Source organism: Apodemus sylvaticus, chromosome 12 (genome assembly GCF_947179515.1).
Source record: "Apodemus sylvaticus chromosome 12, mApoSyl1.1, whole genome shotgun sequence".
Classification (NCBI taxonomy): domain Eukaryota; kingdom Metazoa; phylum Chordata; class Mammalia; order Rodentia; family Muridae; genus Apodemus; species Apodemus sylvaticus.
In genome coordinates, this window is record NC_067483.1 from 73,977,467 (window position 1) to 73,997,811 (window position 20,345).

Here is a 20,345-nt window from a genome sequence, read left to right on the forward strand (position 1 = left end):
TCAGGCTGGCCTTGAACTCAGAAATCCACCTGCCTCTGCCTCCCACAGTACTGGGATTACAGGCATGCACCACCACTGCCTGGCTCAGGACATTTTTAAACATAAGCTATTTTTGTGCATTCAAAATGTTTTATAAATGTTAAGGCACACCCAACTTAAAGGACTCTACTACCTGTAAAGACTAAACATTTCTGCAGCTATAGCAGTATTAAATGAGATTGCTGTATGCTACTGATTAAAGGCTTTGCTGCAATCTACAATGAGTAGAAGTACATGTTTTGCCTACAAAACAATTTACTCATCTGTGTCTATCATGACAAATATAACTATAGTATGATAAACTTGTAACCAGAGATACCAGGCCAAATAGTGCCATCTTTATCCAAAAGAGACCTGGGGCAGAATGACTCTTCTCACTAGTAATTCGGGTCTTCAAGGGCTTGATGATTCGCTCTCTCTGAGTCATGATGGCTTTCCGGGCCCCATCCCATTTCCCTGGGCCTTGCAAACGGTATTGGTATGGGGTACAGGGCCCAAAAAAGACTTCCATGGCTAGCGTTGGATCCGAGAGAAACAGCAACAGGAGGTTGGGCTTCACCCCAGCCAGAGAGGCAATCTCATCCATGTACTCAATATGGTCCACTTGGATTGTGTGCCTGGCTGTCTTCACATACCTTAACACACAGAGACAGAATATACAAGATTCAGCCTCCAGTACTGGGCAGGAGCGTTAACTATTTCTACCTTAGAAGTAAAGAGATTGAGAGTGAGAAAACTTGCCCAAGAAACCCGGCACCACTCAGATGTTGAGTGGAACCAAGGACACAGAATCTATGCTTTCATCCCCCATGTACCTTCGTTGCTCTTTGGCACTAGGATGTTGAATAGTAGACCACATTCACAGTGATCTCTATCCTTTAAGATACCTTTCTTAGAAGTGAGTCTTATGTATGTATGTATGTATGTATGTATGTATGTATGTATGTATGAATGTGTCCTCTCTCTCTCTCTCTCTCTCTCTCTCTCTCTCTCTCTCTCTCTCTCTCTCTCTGTGTGTGTGTGTGTGTGCGCGCATAAGTGCTGCAGTTCTCATTCATGGAGGTCAGAGACAACCTTGTAGGGATTGAAGCTTTCTACCAAGTTCAATGATGTGAGTTTGATTCCCAGAACACATATAGTGAAAAAGAGAGATTTTGATGTAGCAGAACACTTAGTTTTGTGAGGCATAGATGGGGTGGAGAACTTAACTTCTTTCTAATCATCTCTGTATTTAGCATCAGCTAGAGATGAGTAATCAGAGTCACTAGTGCTGTGGCATCAGGTCTTCAAATGTACCTTAGCCTTAGGCCACTAGCTGGCCAGTAAGAAACTTGGTGGTGAAACTCAGAAACTATTGTCACTTTGTGGGAGTTGGTTGAGCTTCCACAGTGAGATCCTGGAAGAAATAACACTAAAGATGGAGTCTGAAGAAGTGGGTACAATTGCAGATTTAATAAGAGTAAGAGAGGGTAAATTTACATTCATTCGTTACTGGACTGGTCTGGAGACCTAAGGGATGTACTTGGTGTAGAGAATGGAGAAGGGCAAGACAGGCAGGAGGAACAGTTAGAATTCCACACTAAGAATCCTTCCAAATGCTTGCCACTGCATTTTTATTTACCGTTTCTCCATGGCCTTTTTCCTTTGCTCCACTTCTTCCTTCATGGCCTTTACTGAGGGTAATTTGCTCAGTCCTAGAAGTGAAAAATGCATCAGGATTTGAATGAATAAGAAGGGCATGTGTAACTCAAAGACATGTTCAACATCCTTAGGCACCTGAGAAATGCAACCTGTTGCTGATGGGAATGCAGACTTGCAAAGCCAATATAGAAATCATTGTGGTGGTTCCTGGGAAAAATGGGAACCAGTATACCTCAAGATACACACTATAGTGCTCTTGGCACACTTCCAAAGGAAGTTTTGTCTTACCACAGACACTTGCTCAACCTTGTTCACTGCTGCCTATTTATAACAGCCAGAAGCTGGAAACAACCTACATTTTCCTCAAAAGAATAATGATCAAACAAAATATAGTACATTTACCTAATGAAGCATTACTTAGCCATTAAAAACTAAAATCATGGAATTTGCAGGTAAATGGATGAAACAAAAAAAAAAAATATCCTGAGTGAGGAAACTCAGACCCAGAAAGATGAATATGGTATATATTCACTTATGTGTGGATATTAGCTGTTAAGGTAATGATAATCCATAGGACCACAGAGGTTAAATATAGAGAAAGTGACTAGAGGGACAGATAAATCCTACTAGGAAAGGGAAATAAAATAGCTCTGGATAGAAGACATGGCTGTAATGGGAAGATCAAGTCGGGAGGAGGAGGGAAGTGGGAGACAAGAGAGAGGATTTGGAAGAGATAACTAAAAGTGAGTGTAACTGAAGGAAATCTAAATGAAATTGCTTCCAAGTAATGTGGAAGACAGCTCTCCAACTACCCATCTCTTGTCACCATGTGAAGTTTTTAGTAATGGGACTGGGTTGTATCTGAGTTGTTGGCCAGAGGGGTCCATGGCAATCCTTTTTTTTTCTATCTTTGTGGTTAATGCAAGTACATTGACATGATATTAATTGTACTTCATAATGGTTTACATATCCCATGTCAATGTGTTTTATTATAACATATACATTTATATTTTATTTAATGAAAAAATGATTCTTTTTTAAAATTTTCTATATTGTTTGTTTACATTCCAAATGCTTTCCCCTTTCCTGGTTCCCCCCTCCCCATAAGTCCCATAAGCCCTCTTCCCTTTGCTCATTCCCCAATCAACCCCCTCCTACTTCTCTGTCCTGGCAATCCCCTACAATGCTGCATCAAGCCTTTCCCCAGATTTTTGCCAAGACTATTAGTTGTTCTCCACTCACTGATGGCAAAGCTCCTTTGTTGAGAACAACTCCATGTAACTCATTGAACATAGAGACATTGAACTGGTGCCTACACAGAGACATCACCACCATGTGTACTCTGCATACACCCAAAGAGAAACAAGCACCAGTCCAGCTACAAACTGATCGACAGTGGTGTCCTGCCTCCATGATATGCTAGGACAATGGTAACCCAAAGCTGTTGAGAGTAATCAACCAGTATCTGATTTGATTGAAGGCCCACACCATGAAAGGGAACCCATACTCAACACTGCTTGGGTGACCAAGAATCTAAAACTAGATTCTATAGCTTGGGGACCTAGGTTAAAACAAAATACTACTGTTCCAAAACCAAATAAACAAGTAAACAAAAATGTAGCAATAAAAATAACTCTTAATGACATTTTGCTATAATTATAGACATGACCATGGTCAGATCTCATCAAGAGAGGCTTCCTTCTGCAATAGATGGGAACAAATACAAGGTCCACAGCCAGACATTATGCAGAGTACGAGGCCTTGGACCACCAGCACCCTCCCTCAGGTCCCAGGGGACCCTGCTGTAGAGGAGACAGAAAGAGTGTAATTGTCTCAGGGGATAGAGGCATCAAGCAGACAGGCCCTCTAAATCAAGAAGTTTGACACATATAAACTCATGGGACTGAGGCAACGTGTACAGAGCCTGCATATGTCTGCGCAAGACGGGGCCCTAGAGCCGAAGGGAGAAGTGGGCCAATGCTCCCTTCCTAACTCAGAAGCGATTTCCAATTAATAAGCACTTGAAAATGAACATTTATTTACCTCCAAGGGAGTTTCACTGTGGAAACAAACTACTCTTAAGAGCAGGCTGCTCAGCAGTAGATGGCCAACAGAAAAACTTGACAGCATCTTTGCAGGTTCTTTGACTCTTAATGTCGTGACAGCACTTTTCTATTGTTTAAAATTATTATTAATTACTATTATTATTATTATTATTATTTTGTTTTTCAAGACAGTGTTTCTCTGAGTAACAGCCCTGGCTGTCCTGTAACTTGCTTTGTAGAGCAGGCTGGCCTCCAACTCAGAGAGCCACCTGCATCTGCCTTCCAAGTACTGAAATTAAAGGTATGCACCACCATGCCTGGCTTTTATTTTTTATTTTTAATTTTATGTATAAACTTTTTTCTTCTCTCTTTTTGCCCTGTATGTCCTTTGCATATATATTATAGGTTCCAATTTAGTATTTTTATGGGATTCCTTAGTGTGTGAACTAATGGGTTTCTGTTTCTTGTACTTTCTTTTGGGCTATTCCTTTGTTTTGTTTGTTTTGTCCAATTCTGACAGTTAGTTTTTACCATTACATATCATATCATATCTCATATCATATCATATCATATCATATCATAACATATCGTATTCCCTTAGAAGCCCTGTTTGTTTTCTAATAAGAGACATGAAGAAGGTGGATCTGGATTGGAAGGAAGGTCAGGAGGAACTGGGAGGAGTAGAGGAAGGGCCAACAATAATCAGGATAAATTATATAAGAAAAAAATCTATTTTCAATAAAAGGAAAAGGAGGACATGTTTAATCAGGAAGAGGAAGCAGTGTGAAGAGAAAGGAGGGTTGGCTCTAGGTGAACTGCCAGCCCCCTCACAACCTTTGCCTACAGACCTTTCAACACCCGCACAGCCCAGCGAGACTGAAGTTCTGCAATCGGTAGGATGATACCCAAGGGCTGGATGAGTCCGATGACAGCCAGAGTTGGCTTCTCCAGGTCTAGCGGGAACATCAGCTTATACAGGGACACCTCATTGTCAGTAACTGCAATCAGATCCTCCAGGAATGGAAAAGAAAAGCTGTATCCCGTGGCAAAGATGACAACATCAATATTCTCCTCCACCGTGCCATCATCAAAAACAACATCTGTTCCCGTGAACTCCTTCACGTTAGGCTTCACTTGGACTTTTCCAGAAATGATGTGATTTGGAAGGTTATCACTGATGGTGGGATGCTGACTCAGTGGCCTGTGTATGAAAATAAAAGACTAAGCAAATCTAAGAAAGAGAAAGCAAGCTGTGGGAGAAGGGACTGAAGTTAGCAACTTCCCTTGTCAGTTATCTCTGCAAACACTGGGACTTTGTGTGTGTGTGTGTGTGTGTGTGTGTGTGTGTGTGTGTGTGTGTGTGTGTGCACATGCAAATCTAAGAAAGAGAAAAGGCGTGGGAGAAGGGATTGAAGCTAGCAACTTCCCTTGTCAGTTATCTCTGCAAACACTGGGACTTAGTGTGTGTGTGTGTGTGTGTGTGTGTGTGTGTGTGTGTGTGTGTGCAAATCTAAGAAAGAGAAAGCAAGGTGTGGGAGAAGGGATTAAAGCTAGCAACTTCCCTTGTCAGTTATCTCTGCAAACACTGGGACTTGTGTGTGTGTGTGTGTGTGTGTGTGTGTGTGTGCACATGCAAATCTAAGAAAGAGAAAACAAGGCGTAGGAGAAGGGATTGAAGCTAACAACTCCCTTGTCAGTTATCTCTGCAAACACAGGGGTTTAGTGTGTGTGTGTGTGTGTGTGTGTGAGTGTGTGCATACACAAGCAGGCAGAGGTCAGAGAAGGGTGTAAGACATATCACTCTATTATGAGCTCTAATTCCCTTGAGATAAGGTCTTTTACTGAACCTAAGTTTAAAGTTTTAGCCAGGGTGCCTGGCCACTGAGCTCCCGGCTCTACCTGCCTCTGCCTCCCAAATCTGGGATTCAGGATGTGGCCATACCTGGCTTTAAACTTTTTTTTTTACATGAATTTTGAACATTCAAATTCAGGTCTTCATGCTCGCACATCAAGAGCTCTTATCTACTGAGCCATCCTCTTCCTCCCGGAGTGTATCCTGTACTCGGAGTACTTAGTGGCCATCTTGGTTCTACTTTTCTTCAAGTATTTTTGTGTCGTATTTTATCTTGAAAAATATGCATGTATCATATCATTCATTAATATATTTCTTATTTGTTTTGCTATAAAATATTTGCACTTTTTTAGATTCTGGAAAAAATAATGTTGGACTTTTGAAAAAAAGTCATAGGCTATTTTTAGTTTTTCCCCTTTCTCTGTTTGGACCAGATAATTTTTGCTTGTAAGGAGATTAAAGTCTAAAACACATGTAGGAATACATGCAGTATGGGTAGCCACAAGGCTGCCAGACATCTAGCACCTGCCCAGCTAGAAGTAAAATAGCTAAAGTGTGTCCTTAAGTAACTGAGCCCCATGCACTGAGCCCATTCTCCAGAGAGGAACTGGGACAGAGGAAGAGAAACTACACACGCAGACTGTGTGCACACTAGTCTCCTCAGAATTATATTCAATGAAGTCCCATTGGAGGAAGCCGTGTCACCTGACCACACTGTCCAGCCAATCTTCTGTTCCAGGACAGAAGAGGTATCTCATAAACAACTGAGAAAAGCTCTTCTATAGAGGTAAGAATCAGACTGAGAATAAAACAGAGAAGTGATGTGCTATGACTATAAAAAAAGTATTCAGTCAGATCAGTACAAGGAAGAGTAAATATTTATGTGCTGCCTTCAAGGTTTTGGTAAAAACTGACCCATCAAATATATGAGAGTAGTGTTTTAAAATTTCATTGGAGCCACAAGATTGTCATTTAGTGACCTCACAGCTGTCATAATGTAGTCCACTGCTCATGTGTGTGGCGATGCAGCTGTAAAGCAGGCTACGGTGTGTCTGCCAGGCAGGTGAAAGTCAACTTCAATTATGCACAGTATGCAATAGTTAGAGATGATGGTAACTAGCGTCCATGTATTTCCTTTACTATATAAACACTTAGAGTTATTTCTGCTTATAAATAAAAACATGACTGCAATCAGTATGCTGCTTTACAGCAGCAGCCTTGTGCACGAGTGTGTCTTATGATATCTGGTGTGAGGACATCTACAGGATGGAGTGGAGAACGAGAATATAGGCCTTTCCTGGTTTTCACCCAGCCTGAGGGCTTAGGGCTTCTGATTAGTATGTGTTATTAGACCTCCCCCTTTCAATCATCATGGGTGAAGAAATTCTTAAGTGATTAAATACTTGTGCTCAAAAATATTTGAAAATTCCAAATGTAGTGAGTAAAATTTGAAGACTAATTTTTCATTCTTGAAACAGTAAGCCTATCTTTATCTAGCTTTCAAAAATAATTTACAAGAAGAAAGATGGACAAGTGTGAATTATTTTTAAATTTAAATCTTTGCATAGGAAAGCAGTGTCTCAAGCTGAATCAGTAGGACAATATGATTAGAAGAAATGTGATCTGCATTATTTAGAAGTAGATTGGCTTCTGTAATATTTCAAGAGAACCATGACAACGTGCATATGTTTTAATTAAGAATGATCTTGATCATTCAGTGTTTAATCCCAGCAGTTTTATGCATTTTCCGAAGTGACACTGTAGCTAATATTTAGCTCATATAAATTCTCTCTTCACTCCCAGAGTTTATGATGGTGAACTACATTCAGGGATGTTTCCATTCACTAGCACTTAGACCACACAGCACCAGAGGGAATGAACTGTAACTCGCTTGCTTTAATCCATCCTTACATGCAGTTATCCTTCCTTTTTCCATCTATTCATCTGTCCATACACCCACCCACCCATCCACCCCCCCTCACCCACCTGATCATCCATCCATCCATCTACCCATCCTCCATCCACACATCCTTCCTTCCATCCATTTATCTGTCTGTCTGTCCATCCACCCATCCACTCACCTACCTACCCCCATACACATCCATTCATCTATCCTTCCACCCACCCACTCACCCATCTACCTACCCCTCACCCACCCGTACATCCATCCATCCACCCATCCTTCCTTCCATCTATTTATCTGTCTGTCTCACCTACTCACTACCTACCTCCATAACCATTCATCTATCCCTTTCTTCCTTCTTTCCTTTCTTCCTTTCTTCCTTCCTTTCTTCCTTTCTTCCTTTCTTCCTTCCTTCCTTCCTTCCTTCCTTCCTTCCTTCCTTCCTTCCTTTCTTCTATCTATTTGTCTGGCTGGATGTTCACCCACCAACCTACCCCCCATCCATCTACCATCCACCCACCCATCCATCCAGTCAGTCACCATCCATTAATCCATCCATCCACTCACCATTTCTTCCTTCTTTCCTTCATCCTTTATTATTTCTTTTTGTGTCTTTACTTCTTTTTTATCCTTATAAACTTAATCGTACATAGGCATTTATATGTCTCTCATCATCCTTCTCCTTTTTCTTCCTCTACACTACGGAGTTACCAGCTCTGATTCTTCTCAATTGTGGACCCAAACTCACATGACTTTCTTTTTTTTATGGATTTAGGAGCCTGAGGTTGATAAATTTTCTAGCAGAATCAGTAGATTCCATTGCAGTGTATTCTCCAATGCTGTACATGTGTAGATCAATAAATTCTAGAGTTTGTTTCCATTCTGTTACTTATTCTTTATAAGTGGAACCATATTGGTACAATTTATCTAAGGGTTTTGTCTAAGGGTTGAACTGGAGATACTAAAACCAACCCCAAGAGGTAATTGGGTATAATTCTGAAGTAAGACATACTGAAGCAGGCTCACATGTTCAAAGAATATACTGGAGAAGATCACTGGAGGCTGTACTGTGTCCTGGTGGAACAAGATATGGAATGACCCAGTGAGCAGTCTGGGCTGAGAAGTTTATAGATGAGTTAAAGAGATTAAATTAAGGATGGGGTTTTAGTGTTCTGGGAAAAGACCTAAAGGCCTTTATAAATGCCTGGGGGTTCTTCAGGACCCAATCTCAGGGTAACCTTGAGTAATTTGCAGGAGACAAGAAAATATGGCTGGTCATACATAGTTTATCCAGGCAGAGCAAAGTGTGGGGACTGAGGGCCTGGCATGAAGAGTGTCTGTGCACATGTGTGTTGGAGGCAGCAGCCCCCTTTCAGTCTGGAAAACCTTTCCTTCTGTTCCTTATTTAAGTATTGTGTGTCTTCTGTGTTCTAATTTTTTTCATCTCTCTAGTAAGCATTTTTCCTCCTACCTGCATCGGCTGTTAATTGGGAAATGATATTTTTAGTTACCAAAGAATAATTCTTTGTAGCCTCGAATCTCTTTAAGATTGCTTCATGTTTTCATGAAAGATGACTTCTCTTCTCCACTCAACTTTCCTAATACCTGCCCTGATTTTCCAATATATCATCTGTCTGCATTCTGGTTATTGACATAAAGGAATTTTTCCTTTGACACATCCTACAGGCTGCTTTTGGTGACTGCAGGCGCCTTGGGTGGCTGTTCTGCATGTGTCACAGGTCAACGGGCCAACTCTGTGATCTGAAATCCTAGCAAGCATCCCTGTTCTTACTGAGCTAGCCAGAGAAAGCCTTTGTCTCCTTCTTGGGCACAATGGCTTCAGCCAGGATTCAGTTTATTCTTCACCATCTCTACTTCCTCAGTGAGTGCTAGGGCACTGCTTCAGGAAGAACTGATGTTGTCTTTTAGCAGAATCATACACCAAGATCTTCCCAGGATGCACCAGTGTTTTTACCTTTGGGATCCTTAAAATTGATCTCTAGGTACTTATCTGACCTATGGAGAAGAAAGACTCATATGCTCTTTGAAGCCTTAATGGATCCTTTTGCCTCTCAGACCTAGACATTTAAAAATGTAGTCTTATTATATGAGTCCTAATCTTTACTATTAGTATATACTCAAAAATGATAAACTCACTGCTATCAAGACATATCTGCCCTCTTTGTTCATTGTCCATTCATGATAACCAAAAATAAAGAACCTAAGTGTTGATCCACAGACTAATGAGTAAGAAACGGTGAAACATGTCTGTCTCTCTGTCTGTCTGTCTGTCTGTCTGTCTGTTTCCCTAATCTATGACTATGATACACACATATAACAAGATGTTATTCAACCTTAGAATTGGGTGAGAGAACACGTCTAGAAGGTGTAATAGCTTAAGTTCAAAGGGGCAATGTCAAGCAGCCCAAAGTGGACCTGATGGTTGTTAAAACATTGTCTGTGTTTGGGGTGTGTGGATCTGGCAGGAATTTGGGGAGGGGTGGATATCATCAAAATACATTATAGAAAATTCTTTTAAAAAACTAATGAAAATTAATAAAAAAATAGTTCCAGTTTTCACAGTATAAGAAGCATGAAAAATAGTATGCTATGTAAAATATGTCAGATACTGAAAAGGAGTATTATATTAGTTACACACTGTGTGTGGAAAAAGTTAGAAGAGTAGAGATTACAATGGCTGTTATCAGGGTTTACGGGTGGAGGGGAACATGGAAAGATGGAGGTCAAAGGATACTAGGTTGCAAGTGTGCAAAACGAGCAAGCTTTGGTTCCAATTCACAGCATGGGGACAATAGCCAACAACACTATTGCGTGAAGAATTTGCATGCTTTTGCCAAAAGGCCTAGGTGAGATTGTGAATGTTTTGATTTGCCTCACTATGGTAACAACTTCACTTTGTGTGTATAACAGAGCATGCTGGACTCCTTAAAATTATGCAATCGTCTCAAAAATGGACGGAATCCAAATTTTGGCCCACGTTCCATCCATATGTGTCTTGGCTTCTGCCTCGTTGTCATCCTCTCCCTGACTCCGTCATGGTGCCTGATTCTCTTCTGCTCCTCCCTTTGTAACCAGCCACTTCCTAGCTCAAGAACAATTTACCTGAGAATCCTCCTACAGCCTTTTTGCCTTGATGACTTTTCATGGTGTCTCCTCCTCACCCTTTAAGTCTTAAACATCACTCCTTAGAATTGCTTCCTCCACCATCCTACTAATGGACCCACCTAGTCCTGCCCCTAGACAGTCTATATCACATCCTGATCCACTTTCTCCATAGTTCTAATGACATTTTATAGACTTAAAATTCATTCATCATAGAATGTAACATTTTCATCCACAGCATAAGAAAAGGTCACTAAATAAATAAATGTTTTAGTGAACAAATCAATACATAGTACATTCTTTTCTCCCTTCTGATAAAACATATGAGGGGATGAGGTAGCTGGATAGTTAAGTTCATAAGTGCTAGTGGTGTAAGCATGAAGACCTGAGTTCCATCTCCAGCACCTCCATCAACCTGGGCACTGCAGTGAGCACAGCTGTGAGAAGAAGAAGACAAGAGATTCCTGGGAGATGCTGCCTAGCTACTCCAACTGAATCGGTGTCCACCATATTCAGTGAGAGATCTTGTCTCCAATAATTAGGTGGAGAGCAATTTCCCAGGATGCCTGACATCAAGTTCTGGCCTCCACATGCACTTAAACACAAACTCGCATGTACAGGACACAGACACACACACACATACACACACACCCTTGGAAAATAAGTATTAATATAAAAAAGATAATATTTGTCTTATCTGTTTACCTTTGCTAAAACAATGCATAAGGCTAGGTAATTTATATAAAATATATAACACTTATTGATTTAGATGAGTTATGGCGCATCAGTGTCACATCTAGTGAGTACCTTCTTGCTGCTGGGGTCGCTGCATAGTCTGAAGTAGTATGAGAAACCACGTAGGAAGACAGAGTAAAACCTCTAACTCAGTTAATCTCTTCCTCTTCTTATAAAAACCCTGAGCTTTCTTATGGGTTCATCTAATCTCAGTTCCTTTAACTTTGAAATTGAATTTGAGAATAAGTGTCTCATAAATGAATTCTTGGACACCTAACTTGTTTGACTGCTTCTTCATTATATTTATTTTTTCTTATCTCAGCTTAGGCATGATCCTGCTCTATCTTTTGCATGTTACTAGAAGCTACCAACAAATTTTGAGCCAAGAAAGTTTCATGGGTTAAGACCTAGAGTCGTAGGGGTGGGTACTCTTAAATAGGGAGAATCCCTTAGGTAGCTCCCCTTTCCATGAGAACTTCCTTAATACTTCTACCCCAACTTCAATGAATGAAACTCATTCTACTCCTAACTGACTATTCTTTATTTGGACCTAGACGCACCCTGCTCTGACACCCACCACAGCATCTCACATTGCTTTTGCACAAACCTATGTCTGTGTCTTCTCAGACCAGTAGAGAAGGTCATCCACTGAAGAGAGGAGCGTTCTATTGCCTTTTGTCTGAATTTTCAATGTACAGCAATCAAGTGTTGACAGATTGATGAATGGATGAGAATATACAAGTCGTGCCAAGAAGCACATGCACATTTGCACGCAGTAATGTGTATTATACAACTTTGAGTGCTTTCCACTCTTAAGGGCATGAGATCCACCAGGAGTCAAAAGTTGACTCATCTTCGAAGCTAAAAGCCCATCATATCTACACGCCCTTCTCCACACCAAGCCCTTTGTCACCTGTGCTGTGGCTGCAGACCATAATGCGCATGGTTGAATCTTGAGTTCAGTGTCTTTTCTAGGTACTTATTTACTGCTTCTGTAGTTAATATCTTCTGGAGAAAGCTATGGAACCGAGTGAAAAACGAACTATCCATGGGGTAGCCATTATTCCAAACACGGTGTAAAATCCATGCTCCTCGCCTGGTGCTGAGGAACACCTAGGAGGCAGAATTACACAGAAGACAGGGGAATGTTTATCCATTGTACCGTACAAGTGTTAGCCATTTCCACTGATGAATAAGAAGTAAAGTGCTGTGCAGTGACCACCATGCTGTGCTTACCCAGAATGTTTACTGAGCCCTAGGGAAAAAAAGCTACTTGTACGAAACCAAATTTATTAATGAAAACTAAGATGCAATTTACTTATCTACCTATGACTGAAGAATCATACTAAAACTGCTCCTGGATATTGACACAGCTGTACTTCAAATGTAAATAAGGTTTTGAATTCATTAGCTAATTGCTATATTAGTTGCTTGAAAATTTTATATTGTTTTCCCTGAAATAAATCCATGGAAAAGGTCTTACTATATGAAAGTAACCCGGACTCAGGGAGACAAATACTACATGTTCTCCTCTCATGTGCAGATCCTACCAAGAAATATCAGATTAGTTATGGAACACCATGCTTTAGCTGTCTAGTTCTCTACTCTTAGGTCCTGCGGTAACTTGTTTACATGCCTGTTCCCATTGTCAGTATAAGGGATTTGTTTTACTTTCGTTTTTCTCCTAGGAATGAATTTAAACATCCTGAGGGTGGGCCCTTAGATTCCTCCACATTTCTTTTCTGGCTAAACTCCATTCATGGTGACACCTGTACGTGCACAGGACCCCACTGGTAGGTAGAGTCAAATTAGTGATCACCAACGAACCTGTTTTGCTACACAGCTGAGCTCCACAGCTATATCCACACCAGAATTCCCAATGCCAACCACTATGATTCTCTTTCCTACGTATTCCTCGGGATTTTTGTATTCCCGGCTGTGGAAATAATGGCCTTCAAACTTCTCAATACCTGTGGTGAGAGAGAATGATTTGTCATTATGAGGGAACTTTCGCATCTTAACACAGAGAAGAAAGTTAGGTTCTGAATGACTTGAAATACCATGACATGAAATCTGAGTCAGCTGAAGATCACATAGTCCTTAAATGTCCTTTATTTTTAAGAGAGCTCAGGGAACAGAGGACTAAGCTCAGAAGTAGAGTCTATGGGTTCCAAATAGAGACTGGTGATCTTATAAAGTATTTATGAAATAATAGAACTATCTGTCTTGACTGCACATAAATGAAAGGTGTTACAACAGCACCACGATCTGATGCTATTCATTACTGTATTACTTTCACAGTTCTAAGAAAAATAACAAAGCAAGGCACTGGGTGTTGTACTGTTTTACAATTCTCTAGGATTTAGGCACCTTCGCTTCATTGGTTTCTCCTTGGCCTATGTGCCTGATGCCAGTACCTGATGCTGTGCTTGGCTTAGCTTGCTTCCTAAAACCCCAATCTGTTTGAAATCGCCAGGCCACTCCCTGTGAACTTGTTTATGTTTCTCTATAGGGAATGCCTCCTTTTCCAGGAAACATCAATGAGAAGTTGATACAATAGCTCACTGTGTAATCTTTAGATTTTTTCATACTTAGAAATGCTTTTCTAAATACATTGCATTATAACATTCAAAAACCCAGGTACTTTCATTTTACAGATATTTGTGTTGGTGTGCAAAAAGGATTATTATTTTTGTTTGTCTAATCCACTCAGAACTTTGAGTAACCATTTAAGGATGTCTTGTTTACTTTTGTCTCCAGTTTTCACACTGTAGAAAGAACTTGAAATATGAAATATTTTTTAATTGATTCCTGGTGGTAATTTGGTGGAAGCAGAGGGCAAGTGGATCAAGAGTAAGGGGAGGTGGTTTAGTTAGGGGAGATAGGGAGCTAAGTTAGGGCCCCTTGAGATGGGTCCCTATTGCAGATAGCCTGGGGCTAATTGTATTTGATGTTAATTCCATTTTCCTGTGAGGGGCTTCCAACAAGGAATGAGTCAGCACTCAGCTGATTTCCTGTTAATCTGCTTCCCACCTTCATTTATAAATAAAGGCTAGAGCTGGTAATTGGACAGAGAAAGAGGAGGAGAAAGATGAAGGGGAGGTAGAAGGAAAACAGAACAAAAGCACCTGGCCTGGAGAAACTGCAAGTTCTAAGGGGTCTCATAGATGGGGAAGATGGTACTGTAGTGGCAGATCTGCCCAATCTAGGCATGCAGTTTGTATTCATACTAATTGAGTTGTGTTTTCTTTGCCTGGGCATATTTGGGTTGGAGATTTACTGCAATGGGTACCATTTTACAACACAGAACTACAAGGGAGCAATAAACTGCTCATTTGTTTTTATTAGCCAATGAAAAACAAAGATATAGAAGGGAGAAATCTATGGTCCCCACACCCAGACTGTAGGTGAGTAAAAATGCCAAGAGCTAGAGAAATACTCATTTCTAGAAAAAAATCTCCTTCAATTAGTTATCCACACCAAGTTGCCAGCCCTTAAACTGTGTAGGTGTGATTGATATATATGACTTATACATTATGTATATCAGTGATAATTAAAGGACAAGGCATTACTTTGAGAGAGTGCAAAGGAGGATGCATGGAAGCAGTTGGAGTGATGAAAGGGGAAAAATAAATAATTATATTTGACTTAAAATTAAAAATAAACTCATGATAAATAAATGTGCTGAAGTTCCTTCCCCATATGTTAAGATTTCTAAATTTATGGATTTGCCAGCTGTTTGCTTGTCATTTGTCTTTGTGCTTCATTTTTATTAATTTCATGTTCTCTGCAATAGACTGAGATCAAATAAATGGATAAAACTAAGACCATTTGAATGTGGGCTGGCTTTCATTATTAATAAAAGACTAATAAATATGATGAGATGCTGTATGCAATGACAATAAGCAAAAAAGTGTGGGTTCCATTGTTCTTTTGTAGTTCAACAGTTTATATTTTCCTGTTAATAGAGGATGAATTCTTTGCTACTGAGGGATACCAAAGATACTTCACTAAAGTGTAATGAAACTTGATAACATTTATGCCCACTCCTTTCTGCCTGTAAGTCATTTGGAAAATGTGTCTCATCTTCATGACATACCTGGGAAAGACTTGAGTGGCAGATGGGGGTCTGTGTGATGGCCACTGCAGACCAAAATCCCATCAAAGACCAGGCTCTCCTGTTTCCCATCTGTCTCCACAACAACATCCCATTGTCCATGCTCGACGAAGTCTGGACGCTTTCTCACGCTCCTCACTGTGGTCTGAGAATAAGGGCAGAGACAAAGGCAAATAATTCACAGTTCCTCCTGGATCCTCCTCTTCAGGGCCCACAGATCCTGGCCTGACACTTATCTTAGGCATTCACACCAATATAGTTCCTGGTCCTCCCACAGGAGGATCACTATGGAGGGCATTTTCAATATTTAGGGATATTTAAATAGAAACAGTTGAGGCTTTGTGGAATATCGGGGTGACTGATTTCCCAGCATTAATGTCCTCCTAGGAAGACATGTGCAGGGAGGTAATATTTGTTATGGTTTCCTTCTTCAGCACAGCCTTGTCCACTTGCTTCAGTCCTGTGTTTTGAATTTTAAAAATCTAAAACTTTATTGTAGAATGAAAATGGGTTAGTATATTTGAGTTGTGGTGCTGATCATAGATAGGTAGAAGGTAGAAAATAAGTAAATATTCTTTGTATGACATGAGCCTTCTTTTTGTTCTATAAGAAACATGATTTGGCTCAATCACTATTGCTATTATTCTAAGTTCACAAACATTTGGATTTATGTCTTACATTAAGGGCTGTGCCACCACAATCCACTACCAGAAAGGTTCTGATGAGCAAAGTCTGCCAGTCTCAAGGGAAACTGTCAAAATATTTCAATCTGTGATGGTTTTCCAATGTAGGAAGCTTTCTGATAACCTCTTCTTCATCTGGGAAAATCAGAAGGTGCTGGATATAACTCTTTAATATCCAGAGGTGACTATATTTTCACACACACACACACACACACACACACACACACACACACACACACACACATTTCACCTTAAATCGAATGTAATCCAGAAGATTGAAACGCTCAGCATACATCCTGAAGTAGTCCATGAGTTTACAGTTGTGCATGTAGTTGGGAAAGTGGTCAGGGACGGGAAAATCACTGAAGCACATCATCTCCTTTGAAGTGTTGATGGTCACAGATCTGTAGATACTAGGCATTTTTTCTGAAGGGTTCTTCTGCAAGAGAAAACTGCTCAATACAATGAACTTTGTAATTCCAAGGTAATAAAATATTTTTATGTGTCACCAGGTATAAAAAAGTAGGACGTTGCTTTTTATAGATTGTCAAACATCCACTAATGTTTACCCTCTAGTCCCTATATTTTCTAGAGGGCAAAACAAACAAACGAAAAATCCCTACACATCACATTGAATCAACAACAAATCTTGTGTCTGATTCCTCAACCAGAAAGATGTATGTCAGAAAAGAGAATAATGTCCTTAAAATGACAAAATCAAAATGATTGCCTAGATTTCAAAGCTCAGTAAGAATTCCCTTAAAAATGCACGTGGAAAGCGCTTTGAGATGAACAAAAGCCAGGCAAATACTGGCCATAAAGGCTGCACACAGTGTGAAGGGCTGACGCTTTCCCAGACATGACCAGTTCCTGCATTGCCACAGTCCACTTTAGATGGGGCTCATGCAGATTTATGCACTAGCACTATCAGATAGGGAACTAATTTAATAATAACAGTAATGCCAATATTATATAATGTAAGGCAAATGTTTTCTTTTTCTAAAGAAACAAGATGTTTTTATATATTAATGAAAGGAACTACCAATTAAATATGTAAAATATTTAATAAGGTTATAACACAACCTTAAAAGCATATCAGTGAACATTTATGTACATAATAAAACTGCTAAAAGTAATCTAATAGATATCAACATGTATGATAAATTATATCATATTTTAAATGAGACAAATTGCTACACTGTCAAGAATCTTGAAACAGTTTGACATAATAATATATTTATTTTATTATTGAGAATCTTTGAAATTAGGCATATTTGTTTAATCTTATTTTTGGTCTATTATCAACATAGCAGGATGGTCCTTCTGCAACTTAAGAATGCTGCTCTTTTCTGTAATCTCAGTATCTGTCAAGCCCTGTCTAAACCCACTGACAAAACCCAGTCTCCCACATCCCTCAGACCCACATCCTAGCTTTCTTTCCTTGGGCACTACAAGCCACCACATGAGCTTTCTGAGTTTCCCTACCATGCTAGGCATGATCCCACCTCATAGATAATGTACCCAAAATTTCCCCTAAGTCCCTTTTCCCAGATAATCTCTGAAGATGGCTTTTTAGTTTTGAAATCTTTGTACCCAAATCACTTTATGTTGAAGTTGTCTGTGACTGTTTACTTGAATTATCTTTCTAACCCTCAGTTCCTGCTGCACTTTTGGCAATATGCTCACTGATATTAACTAGACTATTTTATTTTCTTTTTCTCATATTAGTGTTGAAGCTCCCTAACACTGAGGATTTTGCATTAATACTTATTAGTATATTCATCAACTACAAAAGTCCCTTGAATAAAGTGAGTATGCAAAAAGATTTATTGACTGAATGAACTCTCGAGTTAAAGAAGAAACAGCATGGATGTTGATATTTAAAATGAGGATGTTAAGGCAGTCCTTGGAGAAACCCCACAAGTTGCAGAGAGGTATTTGAATCATGTCAGTGCTTTGTGGGAAGGTGTTTGGGAGAGAGTGGGAATGCTTCTTGGATACTCCATTGTTTCAGGGCACCGAAGGGAAGATCCCTGTGAGACATTTAAGCCAATTACTTTATCAGAACAACTGCTATCCACAAGAATGAAATGATCTCATATTTTAGCTGTTGATATCTGGAATGGGGCTAAAATCCAAGACCAATAGAAAAAAACTTAACACATTGATAAAGATCCCCACAATGTCACAAGACTGCCCTTGATTAGTGATCAGAATGATTCTGTAGGATCAGTAGAACTGGAAAGTATTGACCACGAGTCCTGTAGTTCATGGGCATATCTACTAATTGATGAGCGAAGCGCCAAAGAAGATGGCCACTTGGAAATGAGCCTATTCAGTGTTCAGCACCATGTTTTCGTCCTTCAAGGTATGACATCTCTTGCTACTTAGAAATAAAAACTAACAATTGCCTATAAAACACACATGCACACACAAATGCTCAGGCACATACACATGTGCACACACATGTGCGCGCGCGCGCACACGCACGCACACACACACACACACATATACACACACAGATCTATATGTCTCTACTGTGCCCTGGGACATTTAAGAAAGAATAGCATGCAGATATTACCTCAGGACAGAAGATCAAATTACATAGTAGAGGGTCAGCAGTGGATCACCATCCAATCCTACAGCCAAGATCTAGGGCTTCCCTAACTTTGAATAACAGCTCATCTAAACAGTTAAAAAAAATCTTATCCACCACCCCCTTACTAATGTGTAAGATTTGTGATGGTTACAAGGGCTTTAGCTGCCTTGAATACAATCTTCCAAGTTTCAATCCCCATCCAAAGTTGACACGTATCTACAGATTTCCCCACTCAGTGACTTAAGCACAAAGATCCGAGTCACTAAATGACCCTGATTGTGTGGTGTGCTTTATGTTTCCTTTATCGAAACTATTAAAATTTTTATAGCTACTTTACAAAAGATTACTTAAAATTAGAAAATAAATTCATGAGTGAGGTAACCTAATCACAAAAGAATACACATGGTATGCACTCACTAATAAGTGGATATTAGCCCAAAGCTCAGAATACACAAGATACAATTCACAGACCACATGAAGCTCAAGAAGAAGGAAGACCAAAGTGGGGGTGCTTTGGATCTTCTGAGAAGGGGAACAAAATACTCACAGGAGTAGATATGGAGAAAGTGTAGGGCAGAGACTGAAGGAAAGGTCATCCAGAGGCTGTCCCACCTGGGGATTTATCCCATATACAGTCACCAAACACCAGCACTATTGTGGATGCTAAGAAATGCTTGCTGAAAGGAGCATGATATGACTGCCTCCTGAGAGGCTCTGCCAGAGCCTTACAAATACAGAGGCAGATCCTCGAAGCCAACCATTGGACTGAGTGTGGGGTCCCCAGTAGAGGAGTTAGAGAAAGGACTGAAGGAGCCGAAGGAGTTTGCAACCTCATAGGAAAACCAACAATATCAAACAATCAGACCCCCTCCCTCCAAGAGCTCCCAGGGACTAAGCCATCAACCAAGGAGTACACATGGTTCCAGCTGCATATGTTGCAGAGGAATGCCTTGTCAGGCATCAATGGGAGGAGAGTTCCTTGGTACTATGAAGGCTTGATAGATACCCCAGAATAGGGGAATTGAGGGCAGGGAGGTGGGAGTAGGTGGGTGGAAGAACACCCTCAAAGAAGCAGGGGGGAGGAGAATAGGATAGGGTATTTCATTGGGGGGGGGGGGGGACTGGGAAAGGGGATAGCATTTGAAATGTAAATAAAGAAAACATCCAATAAAAAGAAATAAATAAAATACAAGTCTTTTGAATGCTCTACAAAAAAATAAAAAATAAAATCAAATAAAATGCAAATATACTTGAAATTTCCACAGGCCTCCAATGTCATCACTTCTCTCAAAGCAGGTGGGCTCCAGGTCTTCATCCAAGCAGCACTTGATGGCTCCCAGGCCGCTGGTCCCAGCTCCAATCACAGCTATCCGCTTCTTGGCCATGGTGCTACCACTGATTGATAAACATTGAGAAATCTCACTACCATCCGATCCATTAAAATGAGATTGCCTTGTCACAAAGACCTATCGTTTGCCGTCCTAAATTCTTTTTTATTAGTCTTACTAGCAGGGAGAACACTCATATATTGATACCTGCCATGGACGACAGTAAAGCTAGAGCACACAGAAATGCACACACATCTGTTTCTCCTGCCTGCAGAATTCT

At 40.2% G+C, this 20,345-nt stretch overlaps 1 protein-coding gene across 1 annotated transcript; it reads right to left on the reverse strand.

Moving 5' to 3' along the window:
• Positions 1–298: 298 nt before the first annotated feature.
• Positions 299–20,122, reverse strand: LOC127697440 (flavin-containing monooxygenase 5-like). The gene is made up of 8 exons (XM_052200603.1): positions 19,988–20,122; positions 16,389–16,577; positions 15,438–15,600; positions 13,166–13,308; positions 12,252–12,451; positions 4,574–4,926; positions 1,661–1,733; positions 299–674 (listed from the first exon to the last, which is right to left on the reverse strand). The coding sequence occupies exons 1-8, from the start codon at positions 20,120–20,122 to the stop codon at positions 299–301; spliced, it is 1,632 nt and encodes a 543-aa protein (XP_052056563.1).
• Between the last annotated feature and the right edge of the window lie 223 nt (positions 20,123–20,345).